An 18,710-nucleotide genomic window follows, 5' to 3' on the forward strand; every position below is an offset into this window, starting at 1 on the left:
TTTTAAAATAGGGATGATTATTTGACAACTCCAGTCATCAGGCATTATACCAGTCTGGAAGATTTTATTTAAGATGCTTAAGAAGTGGTTTAGAACATTATCATTACTATTTTTGATTATGCTGTAAGGTATACCATCTCTGCCTGGAGATGAGTCCTTGACTGTTGATAAACAATTTTTTAGCTCAATTAAGGTGAACGGAGAGTCTAGCCAATGATTAGACATAGGAGTATTATAGATGGGCGTTATTTCATCTAAGTTAGGTACAGAAGGGGGGGCAATTTTGTCCAAAAATTCATCAATCCATTTAGAATGAGACGCTCGAGGAGATGGTGAACTGAAGGAAGATCTAAATCTTCGGATCATAGACCAAACTTCCGAAATTGGAGTGTTCGGAGATACTGAACTGCAGAAGTTGTACCACCCGGATCTTTTTTTTGACCTCAATACCCTTTTGGCATTGGATTCAGCGTTTTTGTATATAAGATAGTTCTCCATAGTCATATTGTAACGATAGGAAAGAGATTTAGCTTTCCGAATTCTTACTACTTTGGAACATTCCTCATCCCACCAGGGAGTTGGAGGGAGTTTTTTGAGAGATTTAGTTTTAGGGGGAGGATTTGATTTATTTATTGCAGTTATGAGCATTGATTTGAAGTTATTATAATCATCTTTGACGGAAAATATATCGGTGGCGGGTGAATTTAATAGGAACTTGTCCATATGAGAGTTAAATTCATCCCATTTGGTGTGTTTCGTTTTAATTTTTGTCGAAATATGAGACTTGTCTGATTGGAAAGAAGTTTGATAAGTAATGGTGATCGGGAAATGATCACTGGAGCAAGGGTCGGGGGACACCACCCAAGAGGAGAGAGAAGCCAAACTAGTAGAACATATCGATAGATCCACTGCACTGGGGTTTGTGCTGGGGCGTGAGATCCTAGTAGGAGATCCGTCATTCAAAAGGAAAAGGTTGGATTGATCTAGGAAATCCATCACACTTCGACCATCTCGGTCGGAGAAAGCAGAACCCCAGACGGGGGAATGGGCATTAAAATCGCCTAATATAAAGAAAGGAGGGCTTAGTTGACTTACAATTTGCAACCAAGTTTGTTTATTGAAGTGGGCTGTTGGGGGAAGATAGACTGAAATAAAGGATGTGTCCTTTATTTTAGCTGCAACCATTTGGAAGTCAGCATTGGGGGGTTTGATATTATTTATTGGGGAAAATGATATGGATTTTTTAATAAAAAGGGCAGCACCGCCGCCCGAACCTTCCGGGCGGTCGTCGCGGAGACAGGAATACCCTCCCACATTAAAGTGGGTGGATGGAGTAAACCAAGTCTCCGAGATAGCAGCCAAAGAAATAATGTTGGAATTTAATAGGTTAAGGAGATCAGATTTGTTAGAAATAGCACTTCGGCTATTCCACTGAAGTATTCTGACATCCTGAAGAGTCATTTTGAATAAATGATTTTAATGTGGAAATAATAGTAGCAGCGTTGGACGGTAGATTAGTTTGAGAAGAAATAAGGTCAATTAGAAGCATAATAAGAGTTTGGATAAATGAAGAATTGTCTTGGGAGAGTTTTTCAGAAAGTTTAAGAGAGTTCATTGAGGACGGATTATAATTATTTGCACACCCATTTGTGGCATTTGAAAGAGGTGAACCATTGGGATTTAAGAGTAGTGAGTTGTGTTGTTGCTGATCGTATCCAGGAGCCGGTTTAGAAATAGCGTTTTTGTATGTGAATTTAGTTGAACGAGAAGAAGTTGTTGTAGTGGAGGGAAGAGGGTTGGATGAGGAGTTGCTGGATAAAGCCTCAGCAAATGATTTTTTGACAGGCGGGAATAGTTTAGAAGCCTGCAGAAAAGACAAGTTCTGAGAGGCCATAGAAATTTTAATATTTTTTTGGCGAGATTGTTCTGGGCAAGATGTGTTGATAGCTGTATGTGAGCCTGAGCAGTTAAAACATTTAGGTGAGGAGGAAGAAGGACATTGGTCAGCTGCGTGGTTTTCTCCACATTTAAAACATCTGGGTTGAGATCTGCATGCAGCTTTGGTATGACCAAAACGGCAGCAATTGAAACATTGAGTGGTGGGATAAGTATACATTTCAACTGGTAATGAGTTGAAGAATAAATATATATGGGAGGGAAGAGATTGACCTTCAAAGGTGATAACGACAGATTGGGAGGGCTTCCAGGAAATTATACCCTCAGAGGAGTCCTTGTAATTTAGCCTTCTGGCTTTTATGGGATTGCCAATGTGTTGGGGGGTTGAAAGTGAAGACAGAATTTCTTCGATGGACAGATCGGTCGAGATACCTCTGACCAGGCCCATGCGAGTGACATTGAAAGTAGGGATATATGCCTTAAACTTTGAATTAGATGAAATGAAGATATTTTTGATGAAACTATTGGCAGCTGACCCTGAGAGGAATTCGACGGAGATTCGGAAGCGACCCTCGGCTTTTACACCTCCAGGCTTGATTGAAAGATTCTTGCTATTTGATAGGAATTTGCCAAATTCAAGAGGGTGGATGGTTTTTCCTTGCTCAGTTTTTTGGGCGTATACTATGAATGGGCCACGGGAATGAAGAGAATAAAAGTTTGTTGGAGGAAGTTGAGAAAGTGCTGGTGGGGACTGTGAAGTTGAAGGCGAGTCAAGTTTTATTGGGGAAGAAGGAGTAAATTTCCTTTTTTTGGTAGAAGTCAAAATGACAGAATCACTGTCAGAAATTTCTACATTTTCCCCGTCTGGGGGGTCCGGAGAGGGATCTGGGGGCTTTGTAGGGGGTCCAGGAGGGAAATCTTCCTCCATTATTCACAACAGTAAACAACTACAATAATAGTATGAAAAATGACAGAAGTAAAAAAGTTTATAAATATCTGGAAATCAGCAGCGAAAAGTGACTCCTGGAAGATCAAAAGGGAGAAGAAACCTCAAGGCACAACACACTACACTTTTTTTTGGCCAGAAAACAAAATAGAATCGAAGATCAGCTTTGAAATTTGAAGAATTGTTCAAGTAACAACTCTACCTTAATCTAAAAAAAATCACTCTAAACTAAAATATATGGCTACGAAATAGGAAAAAAAATTATTTGTTCGGTAATATATGTATGCAGTGCAAAGTTTGTACATATTTGACTTAAGAGTGGGAACTGCCACAATAGTATAAGGCTTAAACTTTATAGCCTCGTCCAAAAGTCAGTAGTGTTTTAATAGTACTTACTTGTAGTGCTGGCGGGCTCTCTGGGCGATGATCTTGTTGAAACAGGAGGTGAGGTAGTCGGCCCACAGCCCCGCCTCGGGGGACTCGCGGCACCACACCACCACGATGCTCTCCATATCTAAAACAACACAAACAAAACATTAGTCACAGTGTTCGAAAGATGCCCGTGGAAAGGTTGAGCTGCAAGAGTCAACTAGAGATACATCTTGGATCTTGAGATGGAAGAATAATTGTTAATATTACCAGGGCCGGCCCTGAGCCAAAAGGCACCTGACGCTAGTAAAAACCTGTAGAGTGTTACTATCAGGTCTTTGGCACCTTTGCAAGTCAGCGCCCAGAGCTCCGATTGGGCCTGTACCGGACCGACCCTGGGTATTGCAAAGGAATTGAATTGTATAGCACTGTTTTGGCTCTCTATAGCTGTATCTATAGTGTAATTGTGTGTACAATGTGTGTAATTGTGATCATCGATGTAACTCTGGTTCATTGGAACTGATTGCATTAAGAATTCAGACAAGCTATAATATACTTCCTCATTACATTAGACACAAGGTGTCTGGGGGTAAAGTGCACAGTACAATATTTTAAGGTAAAAAAGTTGAATTGTTTCTATCTATAAAGTTGAATATGGAAAAAAACAAAGGAATGTTGTAAAAGTTATTTATATTTTTTACTTCTCATCTCCTGAAGTTAGTGCACTTAACCCCCAGATACCCTGCAAATAGTATTTTTAAGAGAAAATTATTTTGACCGTCATTTTCAAAATTGGAACGGAATTGTCAAGAATTTAGACAACCCCGTGGTTTTCACGGGTCTGCTCTAGTATATTAACGATTACATAAGATTATTTGCATTGCATCGCGTTTCGTGTAAATTCACTATTTGTATATCATTAATAATATTGCATCTGTTTCGTTGAAGATAAAATACACATTAATCTAACAATTTTGTTGAAATCAATTAAAAATATGTAAAAGTGTTATGATTGAAATCAAACTTTATTTACCCAGCTTTCTCGGTGTTCATATTTTTTGTAATATATTTAAAGTAGATGGATGGAATGGAATTTTTAAACGAAAGGCTTTTACAAATTCATAGCTCATTAAAATAACATAATTATTAAAAGTATTTACTATACAATTATTTATTCTTGGCATACAGGGAGGTGAAGGTGGGGTGATTATATTTATACCACAGGCTTCGTCACTGTTGGGTTTATGTTGTGTTACTGTTGTGTGTGGATGGTGGTAGACTTCAACGATAACCCAAGATTATACATTTATTAGACCGAGTACAGGATTACGGATACATCTTGACTAGCTAGCAGTTGGGATGTAGAAGAGATATCTACCTACTACATTACTATTTACACTGTATCCCTTTTGACTCACTTTGTACTGCCAGAGTCAACCCCACTACTTATTATCCCGCAGAAGACAATCAATAAAATAAATATATAAGCGGGATGGTGGGCTGGTCAGGGAGAAGTTATTTGTCATGGAAGGATATCTCCAATAAGCCCTTTGTACCTTTAGAACCTTTCATCTCTTCAGGCATTGCGTGCATATATTTATAAACGGACGGAAGTAATAACATGGACGTTCATAAATATATGTAAGACCAGGATGGTAACATAAATGTGAGGTAGCTTCCTCTCAACACTTGCACTAATCACGCTGCATAAGTGGCAAAGAAGATGGATCACTTATTAAAAAATCACTTTCACTGCATTGTTCAGATTCTATTTAAGGCGATGAGATGGCTTAGTAAGATTATTGTGAATTGATTTTCCACACTGACCTATTATTTGTCAGGTCGGTTTTTTCATTTGAATTTCTGTGCCATTGTTCCCTGTAATTGGAACCACAACCTATTTTTAAAAGGGGCACATTTTTCTAATGGAAATCATACGACCAAACGGTAAGTAACATCAAAAGTGTTTCGATTGGTCTCGGTTTCGATGTCTCCAACGAACCACATTTACAAATGCATAGCTTCATACTTGTGGAATACGGTGATAGACTAGCTTTCTGAAGATTTTGAGTAAGACTTTAAGACTTTCTGTATGATTTCTGAAGCTTAACATGTCAGAACAAGCACAATTACGACATAATATAAAATAAAGATATTTGCAAAAATGTAGGTACTTATTTACAGGTTGCCGGAGAGAGATTGCACCGGTGTCATCGACGATCATCCTCTTTCTTTTCAAACATCTTGTACGAAAATAAGATAGAAAATACTAGAATGATGATGATTTCATGTACAATCTCTCTCTCTTGTCTGAATTCTTGACACATCAGTTCCAATTTTGAAAATGACAATTATTAAAATAATTTTCTGTTAAAATATTTTATAATAGGTTCGTACTTGATTGCTTGTCTGAATACTTGAGACTAGCAATCTGTTCTCTATCTGTTATACAGGGTTTTCCAATAAGAGGTGTTATTTTTATATTCAATCGTAAAAGATCAATGGTTTCGTTGTTTGTTTGGCACGCAGCGCCGTATTGTCCAGATCAATACCATCCAATTCCGGCCATAAAAATTCATTAATCATCTCTCGATAGCGCAATCCATTCACCGTAACTGTTGCTCCAGCCTCATTTTCGAAAAAGTAAGGTCCAATGACTCCGCCGGACCATAAACCGCACCAAACAGTCACACGTTGAGGATAGAGAGAGGCTTTTCAACAATAACTCTTGGGCTTTCCGAGCCCCAGATGCGACAATTTTGCTCGTTGACGAAGCCACCGAGGTGGAAATGGGCCTCATCACTCAAGATGATTTTGATTCACTCAAGTGAATTTTAATAATTTCAATGCGTTTTTGAATCATGTATCGTTCCATTTTTATTAATGGCGTAGTTTCTACTTGTCAAATGTCAAAAAATGACAGCTTCAAAAGTAACATCTACCGAAATAGCGGGCTATTCAAAATAACACCTCTTATTGGAAAACCCTGTATAATCTATTCTAATTTTGAAAATAACACACAAATTCAAATAAATCCGAGTGCAATAAATTAGAGTTTCTATCACTCACAGACAGAAATTAGTATGTTTAATGATGTGTGTGCGATAAATTAATTTCGAATTTTTTCAATGGACGTTTTTATGCTATATATGTTTTATAAGCTCTTAATTCAAATGTAAATCTATTTTCTTACGACACATTCCTGTTTCGCTGGGTTGTCTCGTAATATAAATAATTCCCTGATTCCGTTGCTCAGATTGACGAATGCCAGGAGGCTCCCCTATGAATGCATAATAAATAATATGATTCTGCCAACTATAGCTCTGGTATGAATGCTTATGTGTTATAGGCACAGCAACGCGATAATTGTCCTGACCTGCAAACTGAATTATTGTCATTGTTTCGTTTCCTAATCCCCATAGCATATAGATACAGGGTGTATCAGCAGAAATACTAACAAGCGATTCTTGATCATAATTTGAAGTGAAGAATGTTAATGTAATTTAGCGGTAAGATGATATTTTATTTTAATTAAAAACAATATTTCTTACCACACGTCGCAATGGATCACGTGATTCGCGCTCTGTCTCATCCGTACGGTGCTAATGGAACGAGACGGATTGCATATCACGTGAGACGCCAATTTGCACCCAGTGGTGACGTGTGACGAAAAAAATTGGGTTTTAAATTTTAAGAAATGTCGTCAGATACTAAATTAACATTTCTGCATACATTTTTTACTTCAAATATGATAAGATATCGCTGGTTATAGTCTTTCGCGTACCTACATACTGATACACCCTGTATTACGTGTCTTTTTTTCATTCCATACGGCGACGATGTTATTTTGATGTTGCTTTTTAAGTTTGATGAACTTTTCGTAAATAGCTTAGCAGCTTTCGTAGCGGAAGATTGATAACTACGTAAAGGTAAAAAATAAATATTTTCTAAAAAAAAAAGTGGGTGTGTCAAGCCTACGCAAGACAGAAGTGAAACTTCTAGTTTCAGCTGATGCTTGGCGTGGCGCAGTTCGCTGGTGTCTGAGAGAGAGGAAAGAAGAGAAGAGAGAGAACGTTCGTGAGCGGCTCCCCCACCTCAACAAGGTTTCACTTCAAAAATGCCACAGCCGAGAATCGAACCTCGCTTAACTGATTGAAAGCCAACCACGCTGAGCACCAACTGTAAGCAAAGCCGCATAAATTGATTATATTATGTAGGTTCTGAAAATATGAGAGCTTGTTATGTTTTATAATGTTACCTACATCACACCCAAAATATAATATATTTTTAAAAATAATGTACAATGTACAGAAATAGAATCCCACACAAGATCGCGTAGTGCGCTCTAGCGAACGGATATTTTATCAGAGGGAGATAGTTTTAATTTTTTTTTCTGTAAATTATTACATATTATCAAAATAAATAAATTAATTAAATAAATGTAATACAATTATCATAATATACGGATTAGATAATAATTTTAATCCAACACAATAACGCAAAGCGCGCTCTAGCGGAGTAATGTTTTATCACAGTGAGATAAGTGTTTTTATTATTTTGCAATATTATTTTCTTTTAAAAAATGTTCTGACCTACTAAAAAATAAGATATTGAATGAAAAAGGCGTTAAAAACAAAAAAATAATGTGCGATGGCCGAGAATCGAACTCGGATCAACTGCTTGGAAGGCAACTATGCTGACCATTACACCACCAACGCCAGTTGTCGGGATGAGCTAAGAAGCATTTATATGTTACTTCAAAACTTTGACTAGATCAAATGAACTTTAATCGGTGGTGGGGGTACCCGCATTTTCGTTTCGGTCATGAGTCGGTTTTACTCCGGTCCTCGAAATTGCATGACGCGCGTAAAGAAGTTTCACTTCAAAAAACCCCTTGAGATCTTTTATATAAAGTGGTGAGTCATACCAGTTTCTTGTTGGCAGGACTATAACATAGAGACATGGAGTGTGTGACATCTCGATAAGCATAATAAATACATTTTATATTTACAACTTCCTATTAATACGACTTTTATCCATGTGTGAATAATTGACAATAAAAATCCGAGAGGCGTTTGTCCTTTTTACATAACGTAATTTAATAATAATACATCAAATACAAATTAGTAAACATGATAGACGCGGCTCTCAGATAAAATGGCGTTTATCTCCACAAAGGTAAATGAACTTTTGCTTGGGTTATTACGAAAGACTATTATCGATGTATTTTTAATAAAAAAATAAAAATTTCTCGACTATTACGTGCACGAAAAACAAGATCACACAGAAAAGCCGAACAATAATCAAAAAAATATATAATTGGTGCTTACGTATGTAGATTTTTATAAACATCATCTCCACACAGGAGGCCCTGACGAAAATTATTTCCCTCTGTCTTTTTGACGAGAGGAAGGAGTGAACATAAGTGTTGAAGATTCCCATGTTGTAGGAGGGAGGAAGCACGGATGCAGGTAAATCATTACACAGCCGAGCAGGGGGCTGTCAACTGAGTGAACATCTTCTCTAATTAATAAAATATATCTGTGAATAAACTAAACACAGAGTTCAATTTTTTTGGTATTCCTCCGCAATACATTTATTTATTGCATTAAGTAATTACAATATATAAATATTTACCTAGTGTATAGCACCGGAAGACGACGAATTTTTAAACACCGTAATGGAAGGGTTAATACGGGTTTGTGACGTGGCTTATATTATTACTCTAAGGGCTAAACCGGCTACAGGAAAGTTTCGAAAGATACAGAGTAGTCGTAGGAGCTACTCGTTCTCATGTGACAAATTTCAACCGTATACATAATATGTTGGGCGCGTGTTTGGCGTGTTTCCCGACTATGCACCGGTGCCGAAGGGATCAATGACGCTAGTTCCTCGGAGCATCTTCCATTGTATTACCGGTAGAACAAGGACATCATACCTACCTAACGCCTGTTCTCATTTTTTTCCTAAATTGGATTGCTACCAAATCATTTTATTTCTTATGACAGATGTAAACTCTATTGTAACAAATTATAATACCTACAACAGTAGAATCATTTTTAAGAAATTCTTGCTTATGCTTGTGTACTGTATCGCAGGATTACTGCAGGGTAGGAGGGGATTGCGGGCGGGTTTTCCAAACTATATCGAATCTACCTGAAACAATATCAGTGTGCATAAATACATTTAAAATGCTTTAGCTGTACTTGTGAAAATTATAAATACTTAACTTAAAAAAAAAGAATTCTAACACGAAAAATAAAAACTTGAACCGAAAATTCTGCAAGTAGGTAAATTAACAGACTAGTTTTTTTTTTTAATTATTTTATTTTTACGTTTTAGTAAACATTGCAAAACGCCGAAGCCAAGCGTTTTCTATAATCGATTTCAATTAAGATTAATTTAATAACTGCTGTAATAATTAGCGCCGCTTCGCTTGACTCCCTATAAAATCTCCGCCACCTAATTGGGTTCTAGTTGGCTTCCCGCTCGAACCAATAATCGAATCACTCCGATGGCTATAATGGCTGCCACTTTAAAACTTGCAAGTACCTACAAATTCCATCTGATACGATGATGCATATAATGTAGTATATTTTATACAGTGGCGTAGGGACCGCCTGGGCAGTCTGGGCAACTCCCGGGCGGGCGGACAGCACCGAGGCATTTTAATGCGGAAAAATATGATTTTTCTGCGAATATCATAAAGTTGAACTCTACTTTTGCCACAAAATTAATATCAATAATGAAGGAGGAGAAAATAGCAACTATAGAATCGTGTCATGTGCCATCATCGGGGTATACATATATAAGATTACATATTGCGATGTGCAGTGTTTTTAATACGTGCAAAATCGTTTCTTCTCAGATATACGAAAGGAATGCTTTAGAAAAATATAGTATTATTTTTGGACGGGTCAACAAATATTTAAAACCTTTATTTTCATAAAATTGCATACTCAAAATGGTAGCGTTCATCACAAAATTTTTGGAAAAAAAATTGAAAGCTGCACGGAGAAAAATGAGTATTGCTAATTTATTAAGAAGCTCTTCAAATTATTTGTAATCCGGTTAAAAACGGGATTGCAGTCCCATAACGAATGAATTGATAGGTTTCCTGTTAATTTTTTAGTAAAAGAGGAATGTATTAGCACGATGTTGGAACACGTGTTCATAAAAATCATAATGTTTTCAGGGCAAATAGAGGTGCACGAACACGTGTTCCGATATACCAGGATTTTACCAAGTGTTTATCAGGAAACGGCCTGCAAACCCGTTTTTAACAGGATTACGAAAATTTGAAGAGATTTTTAATAAAACAGCAATACTAATTTTTCTCCGTGTATTATTGATTTAAAATAAAAGGCAATGCAATTTAGGAATAAAATTATTATTCAATTATTAATTAAAATAAGTATTCAAACTATGATGTGTTTTCGTGTTGGGAGGTCTGGTTTACTAACAAACTTGCCCGGGTGTCATAAGTTTGTCGCTACGCCACTACTTTTATGATGACAAAAATAATATAAGTATTAATGTACTAATTAATATGCAATAATAATGAGACAGTTCATTTCTGTACTTGTTGGGTGGTCTCGTGATATGAGTTCCTTCTACCCTGGTCACTTATTAATTAGTGCATTGAAAACTATAAAAACATCAACAAATACATCGCTTCGTACAAGAAATCCAGCACGATAAAAATTCTTATTAATTTAATCAAATTAGTTCGTAGATACGCTGAGAAAGAAGTTATGGCGGAATTAATTAGGATTTTAACTATAATAATAATAAAAAGTGTTCTGTTATGTTTTTAATTTTTTTTAACAAATAGATATAATGATATCCTCTCTGAGATCTCCCGTGTTGAGGATTTCATGTACATATGATTAAAATTTAATAGTATCTATAATACAAAGTAATATATTGAATAGTGTTTTTTCCGAAATAGTTATAAATATATTACATGTTTTTTTTGTTCAGTTGAGTCGTTTCAGTTTCAGTCTGTATTGGGTGTCAGTATATTATCTACTTCTGATCTCTCAATCTCTAAAAGTATACATTTAATAAGGACACAGGGGTTAAAATTCTTCACCGTAATAATAAAAGCAAAAGATTAGATAACTTCGAAGCTCTTGAAATCAAAAAATCCCTAAATAATAACGCCAGTATATTGAATAACCAAATTAATTTATCGTTTAGTCCCATTCTAGATATATTTCCAGTAAACCGCTCTGTTATTGCTGGAATTCCCCCAATTACCCGTCCCCCTTTGTTAACCTCCCACTCAAACACCTAAATTATATTTTTTGTGTATATATCTGTCGATATTTTGTGTCATAGGTTAGTTTTAATATTCTCCTGACGAAGGAAGGGTGCTTCCGAAACCGGTAGAGTACAATTAAAATTAAAGTGTCTAAAACAAATTTATATCTTTTATTGTAAATTATGACGAGCCACAAAGTAAATGCTTATTACAAATATGCAAAGTAAAAGAGTTGAGTGTGCGAAAATGTACATTTGATTTATTGTAAGTTTTTACCGAAGTTTCTAATCTTTAAAATCTACAAAGGAGATAGTAACAAATAACGGATGAAAGTATAGAGTAGACTTTTCGCAGATAAAATCTTTTCCCCGGTGGGTGCGTGAGAGTAAGCGGTAAGCAAATATCTGCGAAAATGACAAACTCGTCTAAAATTAAATTCCACGAGGAAATATAATATTATTTTCCGCGTATTTCGGGTGATCGTCCCGTGGCACGGCGGCCCACCTTCCCATCTCCCATCTGCCCACCTCTTCCCGCGACTCTGCGTTTCCTGTCGGGGAGGTGAGGGAGGGGTAGGATGGCTTTGAACAAGGGGGGCTGCTCCCGGAACATCTGGATCCGGAGGCTAAAATTATCCTGGACTAGGCAAGCGCAGGACGAAACTATCAAGGACCGAAAAAAATAATATTGTCTAGTCAAAATCATTTAGTAAAGGGTACAAATATATAATACATTTCTACAATGATCTATGTTATTACTAACTATGTATGAAGATAATATACATTAATATACTTACCTGGTAGGTCACTTAAGATTAACTAATTGTTTATTAGCGAAATTTAGATACAGGATTTAGGACATAATTGGAAAATTGGATATAATTGGACTTTCTCATAGGCATGGTATATTTAATTTAAGGGTATGACAGCTAAAGGTAAGTTTTTAGTTTAGACCTGAATTCTGTTGGACTTGTTATGGATCTTTAGTTCCGGAGATTTTTTTATTTTAAAAAGAAAGACAAACATTCCCGCGTTACGAATAACCTGACAATATTTGAAAATCTAATACTACCACCAAAGTAAGCGGAAAATGTCGCTTGTGTTGTGATGGAGGACTTAGCCAGCCGAGGAATTGAACACACTACGCCTGGTTGGGACCTAAACGGGATGTTAACTCAGCCACTGACCGGTAATTTGTTACCTAACTTCAGCCACCTCTGGCAGGTACGACCTTAATACTTAGTAAACCGTGGACTTAGTTCAGTTAGCAGTTCAGTTCAGGAGTTCAGTTAACTCAGAGAGAGAGAAAACACGCATTGAAACCCTTTTGGTAAAAAAAAGGGTTGAGGTAACATATTACGTTCCTTCGTGAGGAACGATTTAGGTGTAACCTGTTCGTAAGTCAAACCATAAAGTGGTTGGAAGCGTTTTTTATCCTTAATATTGTTGAACTGCTACAAATATGTGCCACACTTACAAATTGATTGTAAGTACCTAAAAAAAGACTAATTGTCTTCACCGTTACAATTGTGCATTTATTTAATAATCCCGAACATCATCAGCTGTAGGCAGACTGATAGAACCTAAGCGCAAGCCAAATACTAAGTTTGGTGATCGCGCTTTCGGTGTATCTGGGCCGAAGGCTTGGAATAAACTCCCTCCGGAACTAAGATCCATAACAAGTCCAACAGAATTCAGGTCTAAACTAAAAACTTACCTTTTTAAGCTGTCGTACCCTTAGATTAAATATACCATTCCTAAGAGAAAGTCCAGTTATATTCAATTTTTCAATTAAATCCTAAATCCTGTATCTAAATTTCGCCAATAAACAATTAGATAATGTTAATTAAGGGTTAATCTCAAGTGACCTACCAGGTAAGTATTGTACTGTATATTATCTCCATAAATAGTTAAGTAATAACATAGATCACTGTAGAAATGTATTATAAGTTTGTACAGCGCCCTTGAGGTGATTTTACACAAAAACGGCGCTATACAAGTCATCCAATTATTTTTTTATACTTCCGATTTAGTTGTCCGGGTTAAGTCTTCCCCAAAGGAAAAACTTAACCCTTCCACTCACTTTTCCACAAATGATCATCTAGTCAATCAACATTATGTAAGTGCATTATATAAGCAAAATAAATACAAAACAATACAAGAACAACACGTCAAATCACCAGAGATCAAATGGGAAAATAATTCACCGTCTCCAGATATTTTCATATCAGAGGGTTCGGCTCGGTAGAACTTCTAACAGGGCCTATAAATCCTACTGATCCCTCAACATAAATATTTAAAAAATCTTTTGTTATCCTACATGTATTCAAAATGACCGACTTTTGCATCTTTATATATAATTTTTTTGATAGATCTAATACGCCTAAATTTTTAATTAGAGAGCTAGGTATAATGCCAGTAGCCGAAATAACGAATGGTAATATTTTTATAGTCTGAGAATGCCAAATTCTTTTTATTTCATTTCCTAAATCTGTGTATTTTCTTATTTTTTCACTAACAGATTTTTGAATATTACAGGAATTTGGAATAGCGACATCAATGATATAAGTTATTTTTTTAATTTTGTCATGTAAAACTATATCGGGTCTATTTATTATTATTATTATTACACTGTTTAATATTAATAAATTTTAAAAATGCATGTAGATGCACACTATTCGCTATAAGACGCTCCTGAATTCAGATTTACCAACACAAAAAACGTGCATCTTGTATTCGAGGAAAACGGTGTTTACGCGATTTGAGTGTACCACTGGTTATTAAATTACATTATGCCATTGATGTCATTATGCCATTGATGTCATTATGCACATTGCATATGCATTTTAACATGTTTCCGAAACGTGTTTCAATGTTTCATGAAGAAACACAATAAAAAGTTATCCATTACTATTCCACTCGCTTACGCGTCTACCGTTCACATTAAAAAGGTAATCGAGAATTCGCCAAAATGGTCCCCTGACCTGATTCCCCCTGCCCATATCTCGGTGTGAATGGATTTCGGGTCGCCGGTGCGCGCCAAGCACGCCAGCCAACGGAGGAATGCACGCACGTGCGCGCTGGCCACGTGCAATGATCCAGCAAATAGTAATGTTACACGTTGTAAACATAACACCTTGTTCGCTTGTGCTCGATGGCTCAAAGCGGCTCAGACAAAAAGCGGTTAAATTCGTGCCTCGACAATTATTGCTCAGTGTGCTCAGATATGGCTCAGACCACTGAAGAGATAAACCGATGGAAGTGTTGCCTGAAATATTCTGAATTTTATTGGTAGATGACTTTGTTGGTCGATGGTAGATACTCAAATATTGTTACAGTGAAAGAGCACCGTTCACAAGGAGAAAAATGAGTATTACTAATTTATTAAGAATTTCTTCAAATTATTAGTAATTCGGTTAAAAACCGGATTGCAGGCCATTTCCTGATAAACTTTTAGTAAATTCTCTTGATTATAAATGATGAAGTGCGAAAATATTTGGATTTTCACATGTTCCGACATCATCAAAATACATTCGTATTTTACCAAGAGTTTATTGGAAAACCTATTCATTCGTTAAGGGCCTACAATACTGTTTTAACCGGATTACGAATAATTTGAAAATACTCTTAATAAATTAGCAATATTCAATATTAGTCATTTTACTTTGTGCAGAACCTAAACATTTATTTATTTATTTTAATATGTTGAATATCGGTAGAAATGGCAATGGTCGTGTGTTTAGTGACCAGATTGAATAGCCAGGTACTTCCCAACTTTCCTCTTCCCAAACTCTTTCTACTCACATAAATCATGCAACATACTCTAATTTGGGATGATATAGTCCTACCGGCTCTGGACAGTTGGGAACATTTGGCACTAGCGATTGCAAAACCGATAAGTCGGATTTTAAAATTATTCGCAGTTGAATCTGAAGTCGGATTATAAAATATGAACTTTTTTTGCTGTGGTTCAAAAATCCGGATTTTAATTTCAAGAAATCAGTTTGGACTCTAGTGCACAATACAAACCAATTCTTTCAGGAGCACATCAATTTAATTGGCCTAGGAGTTGAAGACCTTTCAAATAATACAGATTATAAATACTATATCATTCATTCGGGGATTTTAGGTTCAGTGACTATAAATTATAAGCTGCTGCGTATCCTAAATGTGCCATCCATCCATATTTCGTATGCCATCAGTGAGGAGGTGTCCAAGCCATGCCCTTTATTTCAGCCGAATTACAACACCTTTCAAGAGGAATCAAAGAAGCATCGAAACATCTGTGTTAGTACGTACCAAATGTTTATGTTTTGTAATGCGGGCCCAGAAGAAGCAGTAATCAGTTTATAACCAGACAGAAGCGTGTTTACAAACAGCTAAGTTTGTATATTATCAGTTCTTCTATTAATCTGTTCGCATTTTCTATTACACCTACCAGATGGCCGGAAGGGTCTGGTTTAGGGCTGCATACGTACAGCCAAAACCGCCCCCATGAAAATGTATTATTTTCCATGGAATCTATTTACCAATAAAATCTGTTTTCGAAAGCGCTCGAATAGTGATATTGTTTATTGTTTATTGTTGTTGTTATACGCCCATAGGGGCTTTTACATAGATTATAAATAAGTTTTACATAAGTTATCGAGTTAGAATTTATACTAAGAGTTATAAAAGTGAAGAATTTTAAAAAAATATACAAGTAGTTTTTGAAGAATATGGCGTAAAGAAACATTTTAAACAACATAATATTTTATCTGGCTTAATGAATTTGCCCAGCTTCTAACAACTGTCGGCAAAAGAAACTTGTATGCTTTAATCTAAGATGAAGCTGAAATTCCTTTGTATGATATCGTCATGAAATTTACACAGTTTTTTCTGTCCGAAATTTGTAGGTCATTGTTACTTATTTCAGCTCGGAATTCCACCATGAACTACTGAACTTTGGAACGACTGAAAGCTAAAAAAAAATCCTGAAAACGTGCATAGCGCTTCGATTAGCTGCAACATAATAAGGAGGCAACTATAGATGAACATAACAGAAAAATTGAATTAAAGTATTCCCAGGCAGAGCTCGTATCCACTTCATCATGGAGAGTTCGATATTTTCAAATGGATATTCGAGTTCATGGTGGTGCCATTACTAGTATAACTTATATGTATCGCAAGTTAGTTCACCCGAAAACACAGTACTAACAGAAATACATTGCTGTATCTTGTTTCAAACTTTTTACTCTACTTTGTAAAAGAATACTTATTTTTAATATAAAACAATTCCAACACACTGGAAGTTTTTTCGAATATTCAAATTCGATTGATGTATTGGTACACTTGCCATGCCCATTTTTCTCAAAAAAATAGGCGTAATAAATAAAAAAAGGTTGTTTTTCAGTAACGTTTCCCAAGGACATCACCGTTGAAAGTATATACCCGCACTTGCACAAATTCACGCAATCCAATGTTGTTCACCATGCTCTCGATAACTATCCATTATAAAAAAATAGTCGCAATCGGCAGAAAAATAGGCTATTTCAAATTTTTAAAGGACTTAATGTTAAATAACAAACATACAATTATTTTACAAGCAATAATTATTCGCCTGAAACACTCATCCACATTGAAAAATCTCCTGATAAAAGATACATGACGCCAACGGGACTCGAACCCGTGTCCTTTCGATTTCCGGTCGACAGCTCTGACCACTGAGCTATGGCGGCTTATCTCTTATCCGCGAAATAATTCAATATATACTAGTGTTTCATTCAACAATTACTGCTTGTTACATTTTATTTTTATTCGAATAATTATTGCTTGTAAAATAATTGTTACCCTTTGTGCTATGTATAAAAAAATCTTGTCTTAAAACATTAGTTTAGCCGATAAGATTATTGCCCTTGAGATTATTTTTTATAAAAAACAGCACTAGACAAAAATATAAATGATCCGAATGTAATTGATTACAGTGATCACCTACCTAGGTGTCTAATGGTTTTGACAAGGGCCGCCATGCGCCGTTTGGCTCAGGGCCGGCCCTGTACATATATACCTGTAGATAGATCGTTCTTACATTTCCGGATGCTAGAATATAATTTTTCGTCAAGTATGCATTCGAAAGCATTGTTTACACAGGATGTTTCGAAAGCCCTGCATAGTGTCAGTAAAATCCGGCGTTTGGATATTATGATATCCTGGAAGTTCCCGCATTGTTTATTAATATCTCATGTTCTTTCATTTGATATACCTACAATACCCGGCCATTAGAGGGATATGGTTTCTATTTCGGTTTCGCGCGCGCCGATATTATATTTTTCCGCTTCACAATTCACCGAACGATGAGAAATTGTGTACAGACGCGAGCAACAAGAAATATTCTATTAATTTTGCTTATTTTCTTTGCTTAGTCGTCGCCTTCCGCACAGGGAAAACCTTTTACGCTTTTGGAGATAAAAATAATGAGACTGTTTTGTCTCCGGTCTTCCTTAAGTGTTTATATCTCATTATAATACATGTATATATTAATAGAATTTGAACCGGATTACTTACAATCAGTGGCGGCTCGTGACTTTTGGGTGTACTAGAGTGCTAATATAAAAAACAATGGCATCAATGATTTTTTGTATACGATTTTTTTTTTGCATGAAGATTTTAAGGAAATTTCAGTTAGACCGTGCGCCGCACGGATTTCCTGAAAATCTTCATACAAAAAACCAAATTCAAAAAAAAAATATTTTCGAGAAACCAATAATGTCGAATTCGTTAAATTTAGCAACCCATCACACTTAAAAGTCACGAGCCGCCACTGCTTACAATGTGATAACGTGCGGCGAATGAAAGGAAAATTACAATTTGGTGGCAACAGAGACGTCAATATGAGGTATGGAAATGTAGTGAAAAACCAATTTGCTAAAATAATTGGTCCACAATTTGTCAATTCAGATAGTTCAAACTTCTACGTTACACAATATTTGACTTTCTGTTATAATTTATAGGTATTTATATAATCTATTTATTTTAAAGTGTGAAAATTTTCATCTGAGATTTATGTAAAAATTTCATCTGAGATTTATATAAAAATCAAATCCATGACGCCCGTTCATAGATGGCGTTAATTTAATTCCAAAGGGTCTATTTTCATATAATAATTAAATTAACACCTCATAAGAACGCGTAGATTATAACGTATGTTGCGTCAAAATGGAACTGATTTCTTAAGAATTCTGCGATTTTTCACGGG

At 35.9% G+C, this 18,710-nt stretch overlaps 1 protein-coding gene across 3 annotated transcripts in view; it reads right to left on the minus strand.

Moving 5' to 3' along the window:
• The window catches only part of stumps (DBB domain-containing protein stumps), a 119,944-nt gene that overhangs the window by 11,841 nt on the left and 89,393 nt on the right, over window positions 1-18,710 (minus strand). For all 3 annotated transcript variants that reach the window (XM_089635553.1, XM_089635552.1, XM_089635554.1), the window contains one exon: window positions 3,239-3,356. In XM_089635553.1, coding sequence (XP_089491679.1) covers window positions 3,239-3,356 — 118 coding nt within the window. The remainder of the gene's footprint in view (window positions 1-3,238; window positions 3,357-18,710) is intronic.

Source organism: Hesperophylax consimilis, chromosome 9, assembly GCF_061612785.1.
Source record: "Hesperophylax consimilis isolate HC1 chromosome 9, BYU_Hcon_1.0, whole genome shotgun sequence".
In the NCBI taxonomy this organism is placed as follows: Eukaryota; Metazoa; Arthropoda; class Insecta; order Trichoptera; family Limnephilidae; genus Hesperophylax; species Hesperophylax consimilis.